The sequence below is a fragment of the Empidonax traillii genome, unplaced genomic scaffold, assembly GCF_003031625.1.
Source record: "Empidonax traillii isolate 1590-97213 ecotype Southwest subspecies unplaced genomic scaffold, ASM303162v1 scaffold33:size3420811, whole genome shotgun sequence".
Classification (NCBI taxonomy): Eukaryota; Metazoa; Chordata; class Aves; order Passeriformes; family Tyrannidae; genus Empidonax; species Empidonax traillii.
In genome coordinates this window covers 3,086,354-3,106,626 of record NW_020955226.1, presented here as the reverse complement: position 1 = coordinate 3,106,626, position 20,273 = coordinate 3,086,354, and the positions used below count along the sequence as shown (strand labels likewise).

Here is a 20,273-nt window from a genome sequence, read left to right as displayed (position 1 = left end):
AGATTCTTATCTCTCCAAGCTTAGCTTAAACATTTAATGCTGGAGCATATTTTTAAAATACACAAATAAGAAACATTATCCGCCCTGTGCTCAATAGCTTTAGCTGGAGAGGCTCTGAGGCTGACAGTGGCCTCCAAGGATTTAGAGGGAAAGCTGGGCGTTGTTGAGTGGCTGCACAACTGTGACGGGAATCTGGTCGCTATAGAGTGGGAAAGTTAATTTACTGGAGGTTTTACGTGAAACCTCACAGAGGAGGCTGGTATTCCCTAGGACCACCTCTGCTCGCTGAGAGGTGGCAGCAGGAGCATTAGGCAATGTATCTTGCCTGACCATATCTGCACAGTTTTAGGTAGGTGGAAACTTAAAGGCTGCAGTGCTTTCTTTGTAATGTCCTTAAGAACAAAGCACTCTGTACTTCAGATTTTAAAGAGATGAGGGTGGTGGTAAGAAACTCCAGAGTGCCTTTTACAGGAAATAAAGCCTGACCATAATTACTTGGGGAATTGGCAAGTACTAGATTCCCTTTCTATGGACTTCTAATAGATCTATACTTGTAAGAGAAAAGTTAGAAGAAAATACTTTTTTTTGAGGAATAACAAGAAATCCTGATACTTTTAGAAAAATCTGTTGTATGATGTCATGTACAACCAACCTTTTAGCTATTTAATTTTCAACTATACCTTGAGCTGAAAGCATATAGATACTTCAATCACCGTCTTGCAGCTGTAGCTTTGGTGGATTGCAAATTTTTTTTTCTTTTTTTAAGTAATAGAACTTCTAAACTATATGCTTAAGGGCAACAAATGGGAAAGTAGTGCTACAAATAAATATATAAGTTACTTTTCATAAGTCCTGAAGGTATGAAAGAATATAATTTTAGATGCTGATCTCCACTCTGAGTCTCTGATGCCCTAGGATCACGTAGATTTAACAGCAGAGGTATTTCCCATTTCTGTTCTCCACTATGGAACTCATTGGCCTCTTGATGAAGACAGATTCAGATGATGCTACAAGTAGGATTTGTGATACTTCTTTTTTCACTCCTATAGCTTAAAAGAATCAGGCCTGTACACTGCACAGCTGTATTTGGTAAATATTGGGTTTTGTATGTTTTGGTATGCTGTGTTCTCACATAGGTTCCACAGTTTTGTCCTAAATTTTGCAGCAGTACTTCAGCCAATTTTTTAATGTGTGTGCTTTAACACTGTCTTCCTAGATAGTTTTGTCCTCAGGGGCATTATAGCCTTTGTTATTTCTTAGGTTATTCCTAGTAAAAGTGATGAGAAAAGTAGTGTCCTTTAATAAGTTGATATTGTCATTATAAAACAATTGAAAATAAAATCCACACATTATCAATAATATTCACTTCAACATCAGTAGGATATCCAAGAATCTAGAGGTGTGATTATCTTCATAAAGTGATTTTTTAAACTATGATATTGGTGATTATAAAGAGTAGTTTTGTCCATATTACTAGATTTTTTTGTTTGGTGTTGTTTTGTTTTGTTGGGTTTTTTTTGCAAATCAGTTATTCCTTGAACTGGTGGCTGTTTGGGAGTGGTTGTTCCCAAACACGTGTCTTTGATACACGTTTTAGAAACTTTTTGATTATTAACGTTGCATTTTAGTTTCAGTAGTTTTATTCATGGTACTGAACTATGATAAGAGGCTCTCTTGTAAGTTTACTACAAGCTTTAACTTTGAATAATGTAGAGAATTGTTGTTATAGTACCTTTTTTCTTAGTATTATGAAGAGTTAGTATGAGGAGTGGGATTTTAGGATTTCAGAGTTACCATAGGATTCAAATAGAAGTAGTTTTAAACCTGGAGATGCAGGTTTAAAATTTTTAAATGAGATTTTAAAAACACACTTGCTGTGCATGGTATTGTCTCTGTATGTGATTGCTTTTTTGAAGTTCATTGCTTATTTAAATTACTTATCAGGTTACATATTGCCTCTTTATAATTAGAGTGTATTGTTAAATGACTGTGATGCACATAATGCCTAAGAGGAGTTACACCAGTATTCAAACTAGGAAAGGCAAGTATCATGTTGGTCCTCCTTGTTAGATGGTATTTTGTATTCTGCATCCATAGATGATATTTTTTTCAGTTGCTTGTTTGATACATGCTTACATGTCCAGAACATGCAAGTGGTTAGTATTAGGAAAGAGGCAATTTTACATGTCCTGCATGTAGACACTTTTATATATACAGAAAATGTTGTCTTGATGAGCTGTTTTTTATTAGGAATACTAATGTTGTGGTTAGGACCCCGCATTCCCCATAGCAGTCTCTTCAACTAAGCTAAACTTACACAAAGATTTCAACTGCTTGTTAATAAAAATGTTCTAATTTTTTGTTGTTTCTTATTGCATACTTCTAAAAAACTTGTTTCATTTTTTCAAATTTTTACTTTTTTTAAACCTAATGACTATTGCAGATGGTACAATATTTGGCAGCTGGATTAATCATGCCAGTTTTGCCATATCATGAATTTTAGCTTTTTTTATTGCAGTTCGCTATTAAACAGATGAACAGAAACATATAGAGTTTACAACAGCCTAGTTGTGTATTAGATTATATATTAATATTGTATTTTCTGTATTTTATCTCTGTTATACTTGCAACATATATCATAAATTGGGTATGAAATATTGAAGCAACAGCAGTGAAATAATTTCCAGTAAATAACCTTAATAGCAATGGATTTTGGTTTTTTCCCCCCTCTGTATCTTGTTATTGAAAGTTGACCTGATTCGTTCTCCTGGCTAAATTACAACGTGCTGTTCTCTCTGAGCCTTTCATTTGTTTTTTTTCTTCTAGAGAAGTGCAAACAACAGGCACCAGTCTCTGCCAGCGTCTGACACTACCTTCCTGCTGTTTTCCTTAAATCTTTTTCTTCAAGTTTGTTAAAAAAAAAAAAAAAAGGAAAAAACCTGCTATTTCTACTTTTTTGTTGTTGTTCTTGTGGTTTTGGAATTCCATCTTTCTAAGGGAAGCAAGTGATGAGGCAGCAGCACCAGTGACTATCAGAAGTTTCAGAGTTTGGCAGTGTGCCTCCATCCCTGCTGTCTCTGCGTGGGATGTGTGCTCTCTCCTGGACCAGGTCACTCAGCCTGCCTCCTCTCACTGCCAGTTTCCCTTCCTGACTGGTGCTGGGCCGCAGGGGTGACCTCCAGTCTCATCCTGCTCTTCTGCTTCCCCTTTGCTTCTCTAAACAGTGGTGCCCCTGCTCAGCTTTCATTTGTGCGTGCTGTTGATATTGCTGGAGGGAGGGCAGTCTTAGATAAAGGGAATGGGTCGATGCGGTAGGAGCAGGAACCTGCTGGAGGTTTGACCTCCCACACCAGCTAGAGGTGTGCTCAGTGACACACTTGTGCAAGGATCTGCCCGGGAGTCTCTCCTGTATCCCACGGCACATAACCATGTGGGAGCTCTCCCACCATAGTGCTGACAGCAGGGGTGAGTGCTTCACACACTTAGGAGTTCACAACCACAGGTGCCTGTGTCTGGAAAGACTGGAGAGGGATGTTGGTTCATCTCAAGTGTCAGAATTTTGAAATCTAGTTTTAAGGTTGTTGTGGGTAATGGTCCAAGTTTTGGGGAAATAACAGATTTTGTTAGTATTTTATTCAGTCTTCAGTAATGGAAATTCCTCATGCTTTTTAGGTTTAAGTCAAGACGGGTTATTACAAATGCTTTGAGTCTTTGAATCTATTGAATGTGTTGTGTCAGTGATCGAAGGTAGGGAGTGATAGAGTTTATTCCTGGAAAAATAAGGTATTTTTAGTAGGAGTTTTTTCATTTGGTAAATAATCATGTTAGCATGTAGTACTTGCAGAACAATATTTTGTTACGTGAAAGCAGTGAATTAGTGTTTCAAGTTACTACTGGTGTGACTAGCTATTAGGGATATAAAGGGTTTCATTAGAGACTCAACTGATTTTATTTTAATACTTACACCAAAACTTGCCTGGTGTACTCAGTAGGCATTTGCTACCTTGTATTTAGAAGTTTTCCTATGTTCAGACTTTATTGCATGTCCATATTTCCTGTGGCAGTGCAAGGATGTGGCTGCCACCTCTGCAGGTGCAAGGTGTGTGTCGGCCCTGCTAGGCAGGATGACGAGGGTGGCCTCCAACTCAGCCTGGATGTTCTTTTGGGGAACTGCTGTCAGTGAAACTTCCTCCTTACTGAGGTGTTTTTATTCAGTTGCTTTGATTAGTGCTTAAATTTCATTTGTGTTTTTGTCACTGAAGCAGCAGGCTGAGGTGGGCATGTGGTGCATGTGTCAGGTACCCCCATGCACCTGGAGACCCATCAGGGCCTTTGCCATGTCTGATTGTACAGGCCCTGGTCTCGTTTGGACTGTTTGCCTTTTCTAACTGGTGGTGGTAAACCTGGTTTGGTTCTGAGTCCTCTATTAAGTCCATCATAGGTTTGGTGATAGATGTATTCAGTTCTGTAACATCTTCCATGTGGTTAATAGTTACCCTAAAGTCAGGAGCGTGGATCAGTCGTGTTAAATATGCATCCTGATTTTTCAGCTGTTACTAAGGTGTGCTGCTGCCTCCTGGTAACACGGTCTGCTCTGTCTCAAATCACCTGCAGGAAGTAGGCTCCATGAAACCCACTTTAACCGTCCAAGGAATTTCATGGTCCTTCCCTGCCTCTGGTGTGAGCTGGTTTAAGGAGAAATCCTGTTTTATCATCCTGGGGAGGGGATATTGAATCACACTTGTATTTGCTTAAATTATGCCTGCAGTGGTCCACAGAAGGCAATGTAACATCCTTATCCTTTAAGAAGGAAAGGGCAATAAGTACTAGGAGTGCTCAGGTGCTTCTACATGGTGCATGATGTTAATTACATAGAAGTATTTTTACTGGTGTCTTGCAGTATGTTTTGAATATATACCTGAAAATATTCTTTTGTTTTTCAATTTGCAATATCAAAGGCTTATAACTGCTCTTTCCTATTTCTGGTTGTCCTCAGGGCTTTAACTGCATTTATGTTATGAAATTTTATTCACATGATTGCAGACTTTGTTCCATGAGGTTCTCTTAGCCAACAAGATAGGCACTTCTTAGGAAGGGATGGTGTTGAAAGGAGTGAGAATTCCTTCTGTTTTTTTTTCTAAAACTTGAATGAAAGTGATAGTATAGCAGAAAAGAAAGCTGGTTTAAAATTAGGCAATGAACGCTGGGTAGGAGAAACGCCTGTAATGCAAATTTCTTTAGTGATAATGCTGAGCAACACTAAAACTGAATTTTTGACAGATGATTACATAGGATATTTCTTTGTGTGTGAACTGGGCGAGTTCTGAGTTTTTAAAAATGTTTAGTACTCAAAGTGGCAACTGAATTCAATGTATGCTCCTAGTATCAACAGGCTTTGTAGCTGTGCTGTAGGAAGAATGAGTAAAAAGTTTGAAATATTTCCCCCCCCCTTAGCCTTAAATTTGATTTTTAGCTGATTCATGTGTCTTTCGTACAAGTCTCAGTTTTTCTCCATCTGTAGAATGGGAGCAATGCAGCAAGGTCCCAGGAAAATGTAGGTGTAGTCATTAGCAAGTCAGCTTTGTGTGTGTGTAATTTGTCTAGTCATATTCTGAGAGGCTCCTCCCTGCAAGGGACTTTGAAGAAATGAATTTCTTCCCCTATGCAGTGAAGCTTGGATCGTTTTGTCAGTTCAGAGGCTACTGTTTGAGTTGTAAATAAAAAAAAAAAAAACAAAACCAAAAACCAACAACCCACAAAAACCTAAGGAACGGTATCTAGGTGCCTGATTCTCTGAGCACCACCTAGGCAGGGTGCCTCCAAGAGGAAGCCATCTCACGGGTACACTGCCTGCTCAGCAGAGGGGACAGGATCCCTGATGCACAAGCTGTCTGGTGGTGTGGTGGTTTCTGGTGGATCTTTGATTCTGGAGTCTAAATCTCTTAGCTAAGTTATTTGTGTTCCATTTTTTTGTAGTTTCTATGCTGTGTGAGCCATACAGGTATTTGAAAGGAGGAAATTGATGGTGTTATTTGAGGTTAATATCTTTTCCTTAAAATGGTTAAAAAATAGTTCAAAAGCCAAAATATTTAATTAATCTAAATTACAATTAGTGGTGAATTTACTGTTCCAGTTTTTTAGAGGCGTAATGAACTTTTTTGCATGTTTGATGTTAAAACTATATGGAGGTTGACTTTTAAGTTGATCACAATGTAGTGAGTGAAATAGATTAATTTATTTGTAAAGACTGTGGATTTTTTTTGTTTGTTTGTTTAATTTCTTATTTGTAATATGTTCCTTGCCATGTAATGACAGGAACAATATAGGTTAAGATTTGGTCAGTACATTTATGTCCTCTGTGCATTGAGGAGCAGAGCACTTGCCTCGAGGGTCAGTGTGCTGGCTGTGCTTGGGAGATTTTGAAGATCATGGGGGTAGAAATGGCAGTAGGAGCTACAGAAGTAAGGAGATTAGGAAGTTCAGGGAATTAACAACTGAAACACACTTCTATTGACACAAATATAGCTTTCAAATACTAAATGACTGGTGTAACTCAGAAAAATAAGACAAATTTATTCTATTAAATTTTTGAGTGGGTTTGGCCTGCCTTTCTACTCTATGGATAACTTAAAAAAATTTATTTGGGGAAAAGTTGCACAACTTATATTTCTTCCTTCATAGTTTACTTTTTCTGAGGAGCAAGGGTGAGAACCAAAAGCCCCGTGGTAAGAGACATTGCTTGCTCTTTTCCTGCTCTGTAGGTGACCTCTGCTTTTAACTTCCTTTCCACTCCTTCCTCAGATATCAGAAACTACTGTTTATTTTTGATACGTGCTAAAGGCCTGTGCCATTTTAAATTCTTGCAGAACAGCCATTTCGTGGATTCAGGCGTTGAGAGCTCTCAGTTTGTTTCCTTATAACTGAATGCAGCAAATGAAATCTGCTGTACTTTCTGATATCTCTCTATGTAGCTCTTCTTCAGGACTGCTCCTGGCTTTTAGTCCTTTTCATCATGGAAATGAATGGAGGGATGGAATGTTGCAAGCTTTTGTTCAGCGTGGGATGCACTTTTTGAGAGTATCGCAAAACTGGTGTTGTGACCTGTTAGTCTGCATCGCCAACAAGTGACCCATGAACTTGCAGTGTGCTTCTCCCTGCTTGCTGCCTCTTCCCCAAGGGGACAGGGCGCATCTGATTTTGCAGCTGAAATGGGCAAATTCTGCTGTTCTCTTTCTGTTTGGATACCTTTTACAGAGCTGTCTGGAACCAACAGTAATTGCTACAGATTTCCCTATATAGATGAAGAGGAAGCTGGTAGAGATAGGCAGGCAGCACGTCACCTGCATATGTGCAGCCCAGGCTGTTAATTTTTATCTCTCTCGACATAATGTTGTGTTCAAGGCAGATGTTTGCTACCTAGACAGGCAGTCTTTTAGTGTTCTGCCACAGATGTCTTGTGTAACTTTGTCCAAGATGATAGGTACTTTTTGTAAAATATAAATAGCCTTTTCTTGCCTTGTAAGCATAAACTCATCTGTGTATAGTGTATTTGTTTATTGATCAGAGTTGGAGTAGTACAGTGTAATACATCAACACTGATACTGCTCTATGGGACACTAGCAAGGACTTTTTTATTTTTGAGTGACAAAGGCAACCCAAAGGGGCGCCCTCATATTTTCTTTTAACCTTTCTTCTAACTTGGTAGTATATGGTCATAGAACAATGCTCTTACGCTTGTTTTTTCTTAACCAGAACGTTGTTTTTAATCTGAAGAAAGAAAAGTTACTGCTTTTGACCTTAAAACTGCGTAATAAATCTTTCCTTTCCAGAAGACAGCTCCATGGGACCTAGATATGATTGTTTAAGGCTTTTTGGGAGACTTTAGAGAGATAAGTATGATATTTATGCATGCACGGACTATATTGGTCAGAGATGACAAGAAACATGAGGAGGATGTGTTAGTTGGCTGTCCAGTTGCTGCCAAAACTGACAGTTGTCTGGAACAAAACTTTATTAAAAGCACTTTAAAAGAGGGCTTTGTATCTCTGATTATTCCGTCACTGTAGCAGATGTTCAAATCAGATGCTGTCATAAAAAATGAGTTTTACTGAAGATGCATTTGTTCTGTAGTATGTGTTCTAAATAGACTAAATGCTTAGAGCAGTACTTTAGACAGTGAGAGACAACTACTCAATAAACCTGGTCTCCAGTATCACTGTCTTTAGCCACGAAGAGTGCCATATTGTCAGTCAGGGCCGTGTTAACAAACCTACTAGTTTCTTTGAAACACTGGCTCTGACAGTTTGCTGTTAAATGGTCGATGTTGATGGTGTTGAAAGGCTCCAAAATCCTTCTGCCAAATCAGAACCTGCTCTTGGTTTGCTCTTTGCAGTTCAGAATAACCTAGAGAACAATTGCAAGTGAGAAATACAGGCCTTTAGAAAAAGCAGCTAAATGTGACACTTGGGATTACATAGCAACAAGTTTCAAAGGAAAGGATACCATTCCTTGTAATGAACATGTTCGGGATATCACTTGTGTGGTTAGTACATGTTTGGTGTTGACTTCTTTGTCAGGTTTGTTCTGCGTATGGTATTGTAGCCAGCAACTTGAGATACCTGGTTTTAGCAAAGTCTTTATTATTTAAACTCCTAGCTGTGTGAGTTCGGAGTAAGTCTTTTAAATTAGGATATTTCCAAAAGGGATATTATTCAGCGTTGCTGCTTTTCTGTAGTGTACTTCTTGTAGTGATTTTTCTGTTTTATTGTTATAGGAGGGCTCTCATGATGGGGAAAGATCTTGCAGTTTGTGATTTTGACATAGGCAGTACGCTCTGATCTTACCTAATATTGTGTTTAAGAAATTAGAAAGGAGAGGGATTTTGGATGTGTGGAATTCCTCTAAATGGGCTGTTGTGCAGTGGGGCACAGCAGAGGTTTCTGTCACAGTGCCCATGAACTGATCTGTTGAAGTCAGTAGTTAAGGTGTGCAGAGGAGAGGAGAAAATGCAATGATAGCAGTCTTCAAAATGTAGCCTCTTCACTGCTCTTGAGGCAACTCCAAGATAAACAGGATTTGAGATATTAGTACTAGAGATTCATAGAATCATTAAGGTTGGAAGAGAACTCCAAGATCATCCAGTCCGACCATCAACCCGGCACTATCACTGTAACCCCTAAACCATATGACCCAGATTCAGACATCTCTTAAACACCTCAAGGGAGACTCTACCACCTCCCTGGCTGATGAGGTCCCCCCAGAATCCTCTTCTCCAGACTAAAGAAACCCAGTTGCCTCAGCTGTTCCTCATAAGACATGTTTTCTAGACCTTTCACGAGCCCTGTTGCCCATTGCTGGACATGCTCCAGCACCTCAATATCCTTTTTAGTGAGGGGCCCAGAGCTGAACGCAGTACTCCAGGTGCGGCCTCACCACTGCTCAGTACGGGGGGAAATATACTGCATGTTCTTTCGGTTGTCCTTTCCCCCTTCATTCCCCTAATTTCCCTTCATTCATCACATTAAGCATTATTCAACAGACTCAGGAAGGACCTTGTCGTGGTTCTGTTGCTCATAGCAGTATTTGCTATGCTAACGCTTCCTGTACACGGTGCACATGGAGTTACGTTAAAAGTTTGGGAAATGGATAGGTAGATGCCATGTTGAATGTTCTGTGCTATATCTTCTCTTTATTAATTATTCCATACTTGCCAACTCCTATCACTAATATGAAAAAAAAAAAAAAAAACCACTGCAAAAATAATGCCATAATAATTTCTGGGGCAAAATGAGAAAAATTTGACTGATGAAGAATCCCTTCAGCAAAACCTAGCATAAAGAAAAATTCGGCTAAAAACTGACCTGTTGTATGTTTTCAAATGCCAAATAAAACTAAATGGTGACTAATTTTCCGATTAACAAGATTGAAATGAGATACACCATGTCATTGTTGCAAAAGAACTTCAGTAGCTTTCAGACCCACCATTAATTGTTAGACTTCAGTCTTGAAAGCTGTCGTAGACATGCATGTTATCATTTTTTAAGTTTGGAACATAATTTTTTAATGGTGCTCAATCAGGTTTGTTTTTTCCTTTTCAAGTCTTTCTGTTGCCTACATTAGTGGTTGCACATTGTCTTTCTTGGGTACTGTGGTACACCTCAGACAGGTTGTATTTACGCCTGTGCAGTTGTTGTCTGTGGTGTTGAAGGAAAGGGCAATTACTTGTATGTATTACGTAGGGGAAATGCTGTCAGTCAGAAATACCTGAGTTCTTCCTTGCTTCAGGAGGCCCATGCATTGCTCTTTAGCCATGTGTGCCTTTCAGCAACTCACCGTACTTCCAGCCAGTGGGATTGGTAGAGGGCTTTGTCAGAAATGAGACATCACTGGGTATTGCCTTGGACATAGCTGCATGCCTGGGTTAGCCCCAATTACAACAGAATAGACCCTGGGGAGCTGTTGTCCTCCCAGTTGTATGAATCGCTCCCTGAGCTCTGAAAGAGCCGCTCTGAGTGCCACACCACCCTTGTGGCATATACCCACTCGCACGAGAATATGTTGTTGGTTTGTGGCCAAATCAAGGCATTGGTAGGCAACTTGTGAGTTCATCTCTGCCTCTGCTTCCTACAGCCATCTGATGAGACACATAATCCTCAAGAGATCCTTAGAATACAGTGCCCAGCTGAAAGGCAGGGAGCATTAAACATTCTTAAACTGTTACCCACAAGTGTTCCCTAGCTGATCTGGAAATGGCCCAAGTGGCTTATTCATAAGTCTTTCTTAAAGGTGTTAGCAGAGGTTCACTCAGGAACATATTTCTCTGTAATTCCCTTTTCTTTTCCAGGTTGTTGGCCAGAAAATTGAAATCCAAAAACTGGCAGCACAGACATGAAGTCTAAAGATCATAACATTCTTTTTTAGTGTTAAAGAATTGATTTCTGTGGTAGAATGATTTTCAGGAAATTACGTATCTATCCAGCAGCCAAAGTTTTCTTTGTTTTAGATCAAATTTCTGGACTGCTGAACTGTTGGGAAAAGTGAAATAAACAATGTTCAAGCAGTATTTTAAAAAAGTAAACTACAGTAATTTTAAAAAGACTTGCATAACAAAATAGACTGCTGCATCTTGGCGAGAGAAGGGACACAGGAAATATTTCAACATCAGAAGAATTAATTTTGAATGATAGAATCCAGGTAACCCAACAACCTATCCAAAATGCACTTCCTTGTCAACTCTTTACATCATGAGGAATAGGTCAGAAGTTTACTGTGTTTGGAGGTTTTTTTCCTCTCCCCATCAGAAAAACGTTATATTCTCTGCTTTGTATTTTAATAAGTTTGCATCCAGCAATTATCAAACTGTAATTAGCAGGTATTAATTTATAATATTTGTCCAAAACTGCTGTCTTCTTATGTTCATAGAGATTTTTTTTTTCTTATACTTTGTTAAATTTACCATAGTTGCACTTTTTAGGCCAAAATTCTCCAGTTAATTTTTTTATCCCACAGGTTTTATGTAGACTAAATCCTGATCTGTCTGCTAATTATCCTGCTTTTTCCCTCCTTTCTTTTACTCTACTCAGCAGTAGTCACCTTTCGCTTACCCACTTTTCTCTGCCTGTTCTTGTGGACACAGTCTTCCTCATTTTAAAAGGATGAGTTAGTGGAATAAAAACTCTGTTTAGATTAGTAAGAAAAGCATGTTAAGTTCACTTAGGCACCTTAGCAGTGATAGGGGGTGTCCTTGTTAGGAAACAGGAGTGTCTGCTGTGTTACTTGCTTCAATGTTCTCAGCTGTTGAGAAATGTTGTATTTTCACTGTGCTTTAAAATGACTCCTGATTAATTAAATGGATTCTGTTCTTTCTGACCCTGGGCTTAGACATGTCTCTCATTAGGATTTTCTGATCTCTTATGATCTTTTCAAACAGCTAGTTTCACTTGAACATGAGGATATATTTTTACCCTTTTCTATTTCATCAACTGCCACTGTTTGCTTCGGCTACAGTGAAGGTTTTCAACTTGATCGCAGTATCCTGAACTTTTTCATGTTGCCTGTTGTTTGGAGGTTGTAGTAGCTATATAGGCCTCTCTAAAAGAAGTTGATCCTGTTCATTGCAAAGTCAGTCATTTTAAGCATTTCTGAATTTCCAAGTTTAGCTTTGTTACGGGTGATCTGTAGCTGTTAGTAAAGTATTTTGGAAGAGCTGGAGCACTGGGGTGTTGGTGAGCGATGTCCTCTAGGCTTTGGTTATGTAGCTATTGTTAGGACATAAGTATAGTTTTGGGATTTTTTTTTGTTTGTTTTACTTTAAATCTCAGAGATTGTCTCTTGCTGTCTGCCCTTCTGATTGCTGATATTGGTTGAGTGGCACCTTCTTGACTTCTGAGGCGGTGGTACTAAATGACTTTGGGTAGTGATGTACTTCAGAACCTTCTGCTAAGGATGGGCTGTGTTTTTGCTGTTACCTTGAAATGGAACTCTTCTCAAATTAAAACTGCTTGGCTTTATGCCATCATACTAACATCTCAACTTGTTTTCTTAGCACATTAGTAGTTTTCAAGGCTGTTTCCAATTCTGTTTTCTGTGACTCCCCAAAAAGCTGTGGAAGAGACACTATTCAAGACATGGTTTAGCAACACAGGTCAACTTTTTGTGTTTTGTTTTTTTTATTAGTATTATTATTATTTTCTCAGTCTCAGAGCCCAAATGTCCTACTTTAAATTGAACAGGTGTCATTTGTTCCAATATAGAAGTAATGATTTCCATTCACTCCATACAGTTTGATGTTGTAATATATTTTGGTTTGTCATGCTTTTTCACTTGATTAGGTTTGTATTTTAGTGCTCCCTCTGTTCCTTCACTGACAACTCGTTCTGGATTGCTTTATTCTCCATTTACACACTGCATTTACAAGGTACTGAAGCATATGTAAAAGTCTAATCTGGAAGAGACCGGGATAAACATGATGGTAACTTGCTAACATTTACCTAACTACATAATACCCAAATAGTTTGTTTTCTTGGAGGCAGAAATATTAGCTTCATTGCCTTACTTTCCTGGAAACGACAAAGTCCTTCCTGGTTGGTTCTGCAATAAGGAAAGTCCAGAGTTTCAGAAAGATAACAAGGAAGAATGAAGTTGAGTGCACAGTTTGTTTTTGGTCTGTGTCGGGTTTTTTTTCCATAATGAAACAAGAGAAATAGCTGAAGTAAAAGGAAATACACGTGGATGCAGAGGCAACATGCATCTTCATGTTGATGAATGAAGAAAAGCAATTGTGTGGCGTCTTTTTTAAGGGACTGTTTAGGTTTTAAAAATGTGGGTTTAGTAATTTTCTGTAGTCCGTTTTACGTTTGATACTTTAAAGCTTTCCTTTTACCTGCTGATATACACGTATTCTAGAATGGCAAGAGCTGTCATACTCAATTGTTACGAAATTAAATTATTAGAGCATAAACATAATGAGATAATGCAGTTTAGGATATTCCAAATTGAAATAAACAGTTACTTAAGGACTTTAAGAATTGCATTGCAGTGCTGTTAACCAGTGGTTTCTGTACTTGGAATGGTTACGAAGCTTTAAGTCTGGTTTGATACCTTTAAATCAATCTTGTTTGCTTTGTTTTGTTTTTGCTTTGTTTTTTTTAAAAAGGGAGGGTGGGCAAAAAAAAAAAAAGATGCTTTCCAGACTGCTTTTCCATCTATTTGAAATATTTACATCCCCATCCCCAACCTTTTCTTTTCTCACCCCTTGCCCTTTTAGCTAGATATTAATTAGAATTACTGATCTAAAGTATGCTACCGTCAGTGAAGAGACTACATGGTGGCAATATTATCAGTGCTAATGTGAAGTGTTCCTAAAAATACATTGGGCATAACTTTCATACTGTGTGTGTTACCATAAAATCTGAGTGCCTAATAGGAGCACGTCAGGAAATTCAATTTACATTTGGGCTGTTGTTGAACTGTCTGTTTCTATTCTACAGATAGGTCACTGTGTTGAAGTATTTTGCTTTGGCATTAAAAGCTATGTGCATATAAATGCGTTAAAGAAACCAGACCAAACCAGTATGGCTTTCGCTTAAGTGAAAGGTGGTTTGTGCTGGCCTTGAATTCAGGAGAGGGGGACCTCAATCTAATCTGGAGAGTTGTTCTAGGAAGAATCTGGCTTCTGCATAATGAACTTTATCTTCATTGTAGAAAGCTGACAATGTGTGAAGCTGTTGATCTTTCTTCAACTCAAAGCTGTAACTGATTGCCAGATAACAAGAGTCAGTTCAGGGTAATAAGAGAGTCAAAGATAAACACTGAGTCGTGGAGCTTGATTCCATATTTAGTGGAAAAGAAAAATATGATCTGTGAAGCCTTTCTGTTTGGATCTGCAGCGCTGCTCTGTGTAGTCAAGCCGTGCTCAAGATAGAGCCCATAATACAAGAGTATTACAGAAGATGCAGTTTTAGAAGGCGAAGATTTGCAGTTGCAACTCTCTGCTAAACTTTTTTTCCTAAAATGTCAGTTTTACTGAGGTATGAGCAAGTATTTGGTTAAATAAGTGGATTTTTTGCAAGTATTGTGTGTTTGGGAGTGGGGTGCCTTGGGGTACAGGTGTAGTTGCACTTCATTGTTTTCTGGTCAGTGGTTCTGAAAAAATCAAACTACCATGGAGAATCCTCTGAATCCTGACATTTCTGTTTTGCTGAGGTAGAATTCAGTATAATTGATTATACCGAATGCCACAAAAAAGCTTGCATGTTGCTTCTCTGATCTGTAACTTTGGCTTTTGACATACCCCATTGCTTAACAAATTCTCAGAGGAATTCGGAGTTCTTTTCAAAAGAGTTCTTGGTAAAAGCATCCTTTTCAGAACAAGATATCTGTATATTTTATATTACTTTTTAGAGGAGAGGCTGTGTAAGGTTCTGATAAATTACATGGAGGATACCACCAATCCCCAAAACCACAACAGCTAGAAAGTGTTGGTAATAAAAACCAAAAAAACTATGAGACAAAGCATTCAAAAATCTGTAGTGTTTTTAGGGCTCTTCTGTGAATTTCACTTAATCTTCCAAGTCCCTTTAGAAGATGGTACAAGTTTGAATGGCAGTGGGTGGTAGCAATACCAGTGTTTCCTTGAGCATCATGGTGTGAATAATGCTAGAAGTACTTGTGTGATGCGATTGCACATCCTTTGAGTTAGTGAGTTGGCTTTCAGGTATAGGAATGAAATTAGTTCAAGTAAGAAGTCTGGGTATGTTTTCAAAACTGTAAGTTTGTTAGTCTTGCGGGCAGCAAGGCATTCTGTGAGCAGGAGAATTTATAAAATCTGGTATTTGAAAAAATTGTATGTCACGTATAATATATAATTTCAATAATATAAGAAAATTTTTTTGTCCCTTACATGAAGTGCCTTAGAGTTGACAGTACCTTTAAAAGTAGATAACTTGTGCTGAGAACTGAAGGATTGTACAGAACTGCGTGGTTGTAGAAAAATAGCTGTGTCGGGGAGTAATTTTAAATTACATCATGAATGAGGAAGGCAGTTCCTGGGATTCTTCCTGTGAAGGTTGGAATCCAGCTTTTCTGTCTTGACTTTCAAATCAAATCACAAAGATGTCAGAGTATGTGTTGCTGTTTGCATCTGGATATTTAACAATAGCAAAAGCCAAACCAAAATAAACCTCCCAAACATAACAGCAAAAAAAACACTCCAGCAGAAATAGTGAAGAGAATATAGTGCATTTGTTAGTGTACCTAGGTTCCAAAATCTGGGCAGGAAAAAAATGGGGGATTGTGTTTCATCCATGCTGTGGATTGCCCCTCTACCTTCTACATCATTGTTCTGACCAGTGAGTTAATCCAGGGGTGCTGATCTGTTTAGTGCATTAATATCTACACACAAGACCTGCAGGAGCGATTTTATTCTACAGTACTTCAAATAAGCCTTAGCAATCCACAGTGATTTTTGCTTTCCCATATTTCATAAAATAAACAATATAGGGCATGGTAGTATCTGTTTCTGTAATGTGCACGTGGTTTTGTAATTGCTGGAGTTACGTCAGTAATTTTAAGTAAGCTCTCAACTTCTGCAGGTGGTGACTATCAAATAGACTAATAAATCAAAATATTGCTAGATCTGTTTCATTGAATGATTTACTTTGGTAAACAAAAATTGGGTTTTTTTCACAGTGGCATGCACTTAAACACTTGCTGTTATGAAGCAAACTAATGATCACTTAAACTTGCCTAACAAATCTGGTGTGATTAGTTTCTTACACTTTTTCAGAGCAATACTTTCCCACTAAGGTAGAGATTACATACATACTAGAAAAGGTATGCTGTACACATCTGCTTTAAAAAAAAAATCCTTGCTGCACAGTCCATTTTTGTGTGTATGAGAAATATACAATTTGTAATAGAAACCCTTGAAAGCACATTTTAGGAAGCAAGAGTTTCAAGAGAATTCCTGATTGTTCTGCGCTCAGCATACACATAGTAAAAGTTTTTAAACCGGAGAGTTTACAATCTAAAGAGGAAATGGAGGAATTTTTACTAAGCAAGTTCAGAAACAGCATTAAAACTGCAGATAAGCCAGCTGCAGTTTTAAACTGTGTAACTCCTCTGCATTGCTGGAAGAGTCCTCCAGCTCGGTATATGGCTGTGTTTGGGTGAACTCCCCATGTCTAGAACCAAAATGTGGTATCCTCAACCTGCCACTTGCGGTTTGACTTTTTTCAAAAGAAGGCTTTGTCACCAACACACTTCCTGAATGTCTCCCTACTGACTGGTTTTGTCTTGCTGTGGTTTTCTTCCATCAGAGGAGGTCTGTTGGCAGGCCTCGTGATAAAGGAGCGCTGACACCACACTCACCATCATCTGCCTTCCCACAGGAACAAGGGCAACTTGAATTAGCCAAGTAGCAGAACCGCTACTTTCCCTACCGGGGGAAGGCGGAGTCGGGGGGTGGGAGCGGGAGAGGAGTGGTTTGCTGCGTGGCCAGGAGGGGCCACAGTGGCTGGTACAGAAAGATCTGTCTAGTTCTTGAAGGCTAAAGATTTTGAGATACCCAAGAGCCATATCAGAAAGTGTGGGAAAAGCTACATTGATGCCTTGGTTGTCAGAATGGTTAGCTGATGGATATGACGTTCGTAGTAGCACTTAAACTCATGAAAACAGAATTCCAAAAGCTTTTTTCATAGCACCGTTCCTTCCTGAACTGCTGTGTTGTCCTGTGGGACTGAAAAGCACCAACCTATTGTGTCTCAGTTAAAAAAATTGAGACTATATCACTGTGTGGTACTTGAGGCATATACTATTAAAATAGTGCATAAAGACTTTAACGTTAAGTATCTTATTTAAAATGAAGCAACTGAAATGTTTCCAATTGAAGATAAACTGAATGTTCAGGTAGTTGAAGAGATAAAAACAAAGAATGCCGTTTGTGTAAATACGGAAGACTGTTTGTCTGGATCATCTTTCAGACTCATTAAACAGCCATAAGTGATTTAAATACAAATTAGAAAGCTGCACATCATGTTGCAGCCTACTCATGTAGGCTGAGCTCATCAGAAACTCCTTTTGTTCCTCCATTTCCTTCCACCTTACTCTCCCTGCTGATTCCAGCAGTACTGCTTTACCCCATTTAACGGGGCTCTGTCAAAACCACCACTTGCACAAGGGTCTCTGTTACTCTTGGCCCCTTTTTTATTGCTGATCCTGCTCCTTCCTTTTCTGCCCTTCAAACCTCCATATAACACTGCAGTCCCTTACATGTGTTCAGGACTGTGATCTGCCTTCTGACTTTCTTTTTATCCTGTGATTCCTACTTGTTGATCTTGAACATTGATAGTCTCACCAATTTAAATATATGGAAAACAAGAGCATTGCAGAATGCATTGCAGAATTGGGAGGTTTTGTGCTGGAAAATATTTTGCTCCTGTCAGCTAGTTTTTAATCTATAAATAATTGCCTGGTTGGCGTGTTGCATGCTGCAGACTCTATGTCTCTTACACGCCTCTAACAGGTTCTGGTTTTCACCAGAATTGACAAGGCTATTCTGATGCATAGAACTTTCCACAAATTTTCTGTAATTAATTGAGTGCCTTGGTTATTAGGTAACAGATAGTGAGTCATTGTCAAGTTGAGGATATAAATCCTTTCTTTGCATAGACCTGTGGTATGTTTGGCTTGTTTGTAAAATATTCCACTTCAAATATTAGGAAATATGACGCATTTATGTATCTTTTTTAGGAGCAATGGATGAGCTTCATAGCCTGGACCCAAGAAGACAAGAACTGTTAGAGGCAAGATTTACAGGAGTAGTAAGTGGCAGCACTGGGAGTACTGGAAGTTGCAGTGTTGGAGCTAAAGTAAGTCCTGAGAGCAGTCATTCAGATCTGCCATCTTTGAAATACTTACATGTCTCACACTGTCTCACTTGCATATTGTCCATGTGATTTACTTGGAAAAGCACTGGGTTGGAAGAGGCTCTCAGAAAAATCCTTGTTAGTCTGTTATTTTGCTTTGAGATAGGATTGTTTAATCTGAACCTTTCTATGACATGGCTGTGGAATTGTTCTTAATAACACCAAAGAAAGAGCTTATCTGGGCTCTTTTGCGGTTTTACTTTAGTGCAAACGTGATCAGAGATGGAAGATTTTCCCAGTATTTAAGGGGAGTTGTCCCTTCTGTAGTGGGCCATCTACGTATTGGTCAGCTTGAAACAGACACAGGGAATCTGGTGTGACCTCTGTTTTTAAGATTAAATGGTTTTGATAATTAATACTTCTAGATTAACAAATTATTTCAGCATTTCCAGACATTTGTATACTTTCATTGTAGACTTTCTGCAGTCTGTCCATTCGTATCTAAGCCAGGATACATCACCTGAGGAAGAGCCTTATGAACATTGAATAGCAATTACCTTCCATATGTTGTATATCTGCCCTTCAGTTGATACATCTGCAAAATAAGTTTGCCTTTATTGCAAATTCTGTTCAAGTTGCTAGCTTCAGCTTCCAAGACTGATTTCTGCAATACTATTGCCTAGCCAGAGGTACTCCATTTTGTATTTGTGCATTTGAATGTTCTTCATCAAGTGTAATACTTAATAAACTGATAATAAAAAAGATATAATTCTTATTTTTAGGCACATCTCCCTCACGACCATAGTACTTCTTAATTCTGTTTCCAAAGTGTTTGCAGTGTCCTCATATTTGAAGTATTTTACACAAACTTGAAGTATTTTTCACATCCTATGCTGTATTGTAGTTACCAATACAGATTACAGAACAAAATAGTTCCTCAGACATTGATGAAATTTCTGGAGACATTGACGCTTAACAAGCTATAAAGAATTGAAATGATTGTATAGTGGTCTTGCATTATATCTTCTTAATTTGTTTTTGAGAGTGACATGAAGGTAACTCTCAAAAAGCTGTAAAAAAGTAACGTATCACTTGTTAGTGCCATCTTAACCAAGAAATGAGTTAAATAGTTAGGGGAAGGAAAGGGGTTGGATTGACACAGTGAGGTTGATGCACTGTTTAATTACCTTCTCATTACGACTGCAAAAGTGTATACTTGCCATATCTTACGATTAAAATTAGATAGAGACAACACAGTAATTCTGGCCCATCTTTGTTTACTTATTGCTTCAGTTCTCTAGTACTGCTTACTCCTTTAATTAATTAGCTCATTATAATAGCTCAGGTAGTTGCTCATAATTCAAATTACTATTTATCCGTTTTCATTGCTGGATCTGTACCTTTTTTTAGCTTCATTTAACTTGTAGTTTTTGATACAGCTGTTTTGGTCCCTGGCCTTGTTGCCAGTTTCCCCTCCTCATAATCTGTCTACTGCTCTGTGCGTAATAAATTTTCTTTAAAAGGCATTATCAAGTTTCTTGGTGTTCCTCTTCTTTAAACGTTGATCCCTGTGAGTCACTGCTTACATTTCCATAAATCTGTTCAAGACTTTTTTTGTTGTCTTTTGTTCAGCTGATTTCTCTGTTAACCAAATTGCATTCTAGTTTCACATTATCAGTTTGTTCATCCAAATTAGCCAGGAAAAAAAAAGAACTAATTTCCTTTTTCACTCTACCATATAAAACATAAATTTCTTGTCCCCGATGCATTCCAAAATCTGTATCTCATTCAGTTGGTTCCCAAGTTGATATGTAGATAAAATGGTTTTAATACTATCTAATGCTTTGATAAATATTTGCTGAAGATACTACTACCGGTATTTTCTGATAGATGCAGATCCTCGTCTAA

The 20,273-nt window shown here is 38.4% G+C and overlaps 1 protein-coding gene across 3 annotated transcripts in view; it reads left to right on the top strand.

Annotated features, from left to right (window-relative positions):
• TLK1 (tousled like kinase 1) overlaps positions 1-20,273 on the top strand; it is a 69,338-nt gene that overhangs the window by 7,618 nt on the left and 41,447 nt on the right. For all 3 annotated transcript variants that reach the window (XM_027911578.1, XM_027911576.1, XM_027911577.1), the window contains exon 2: positions 18,250-18,368. In XM_027911578.1, the coding sequence (XP_027767379.1) occupies positions 18,255-18,368 (114 nt within the window). In that variant the 5' untranslated portion in view covers positions 18,250-18,254. The remainder of the gene's footprint in view (positions 1-18,249; positions 18,369-20,273) is intronic.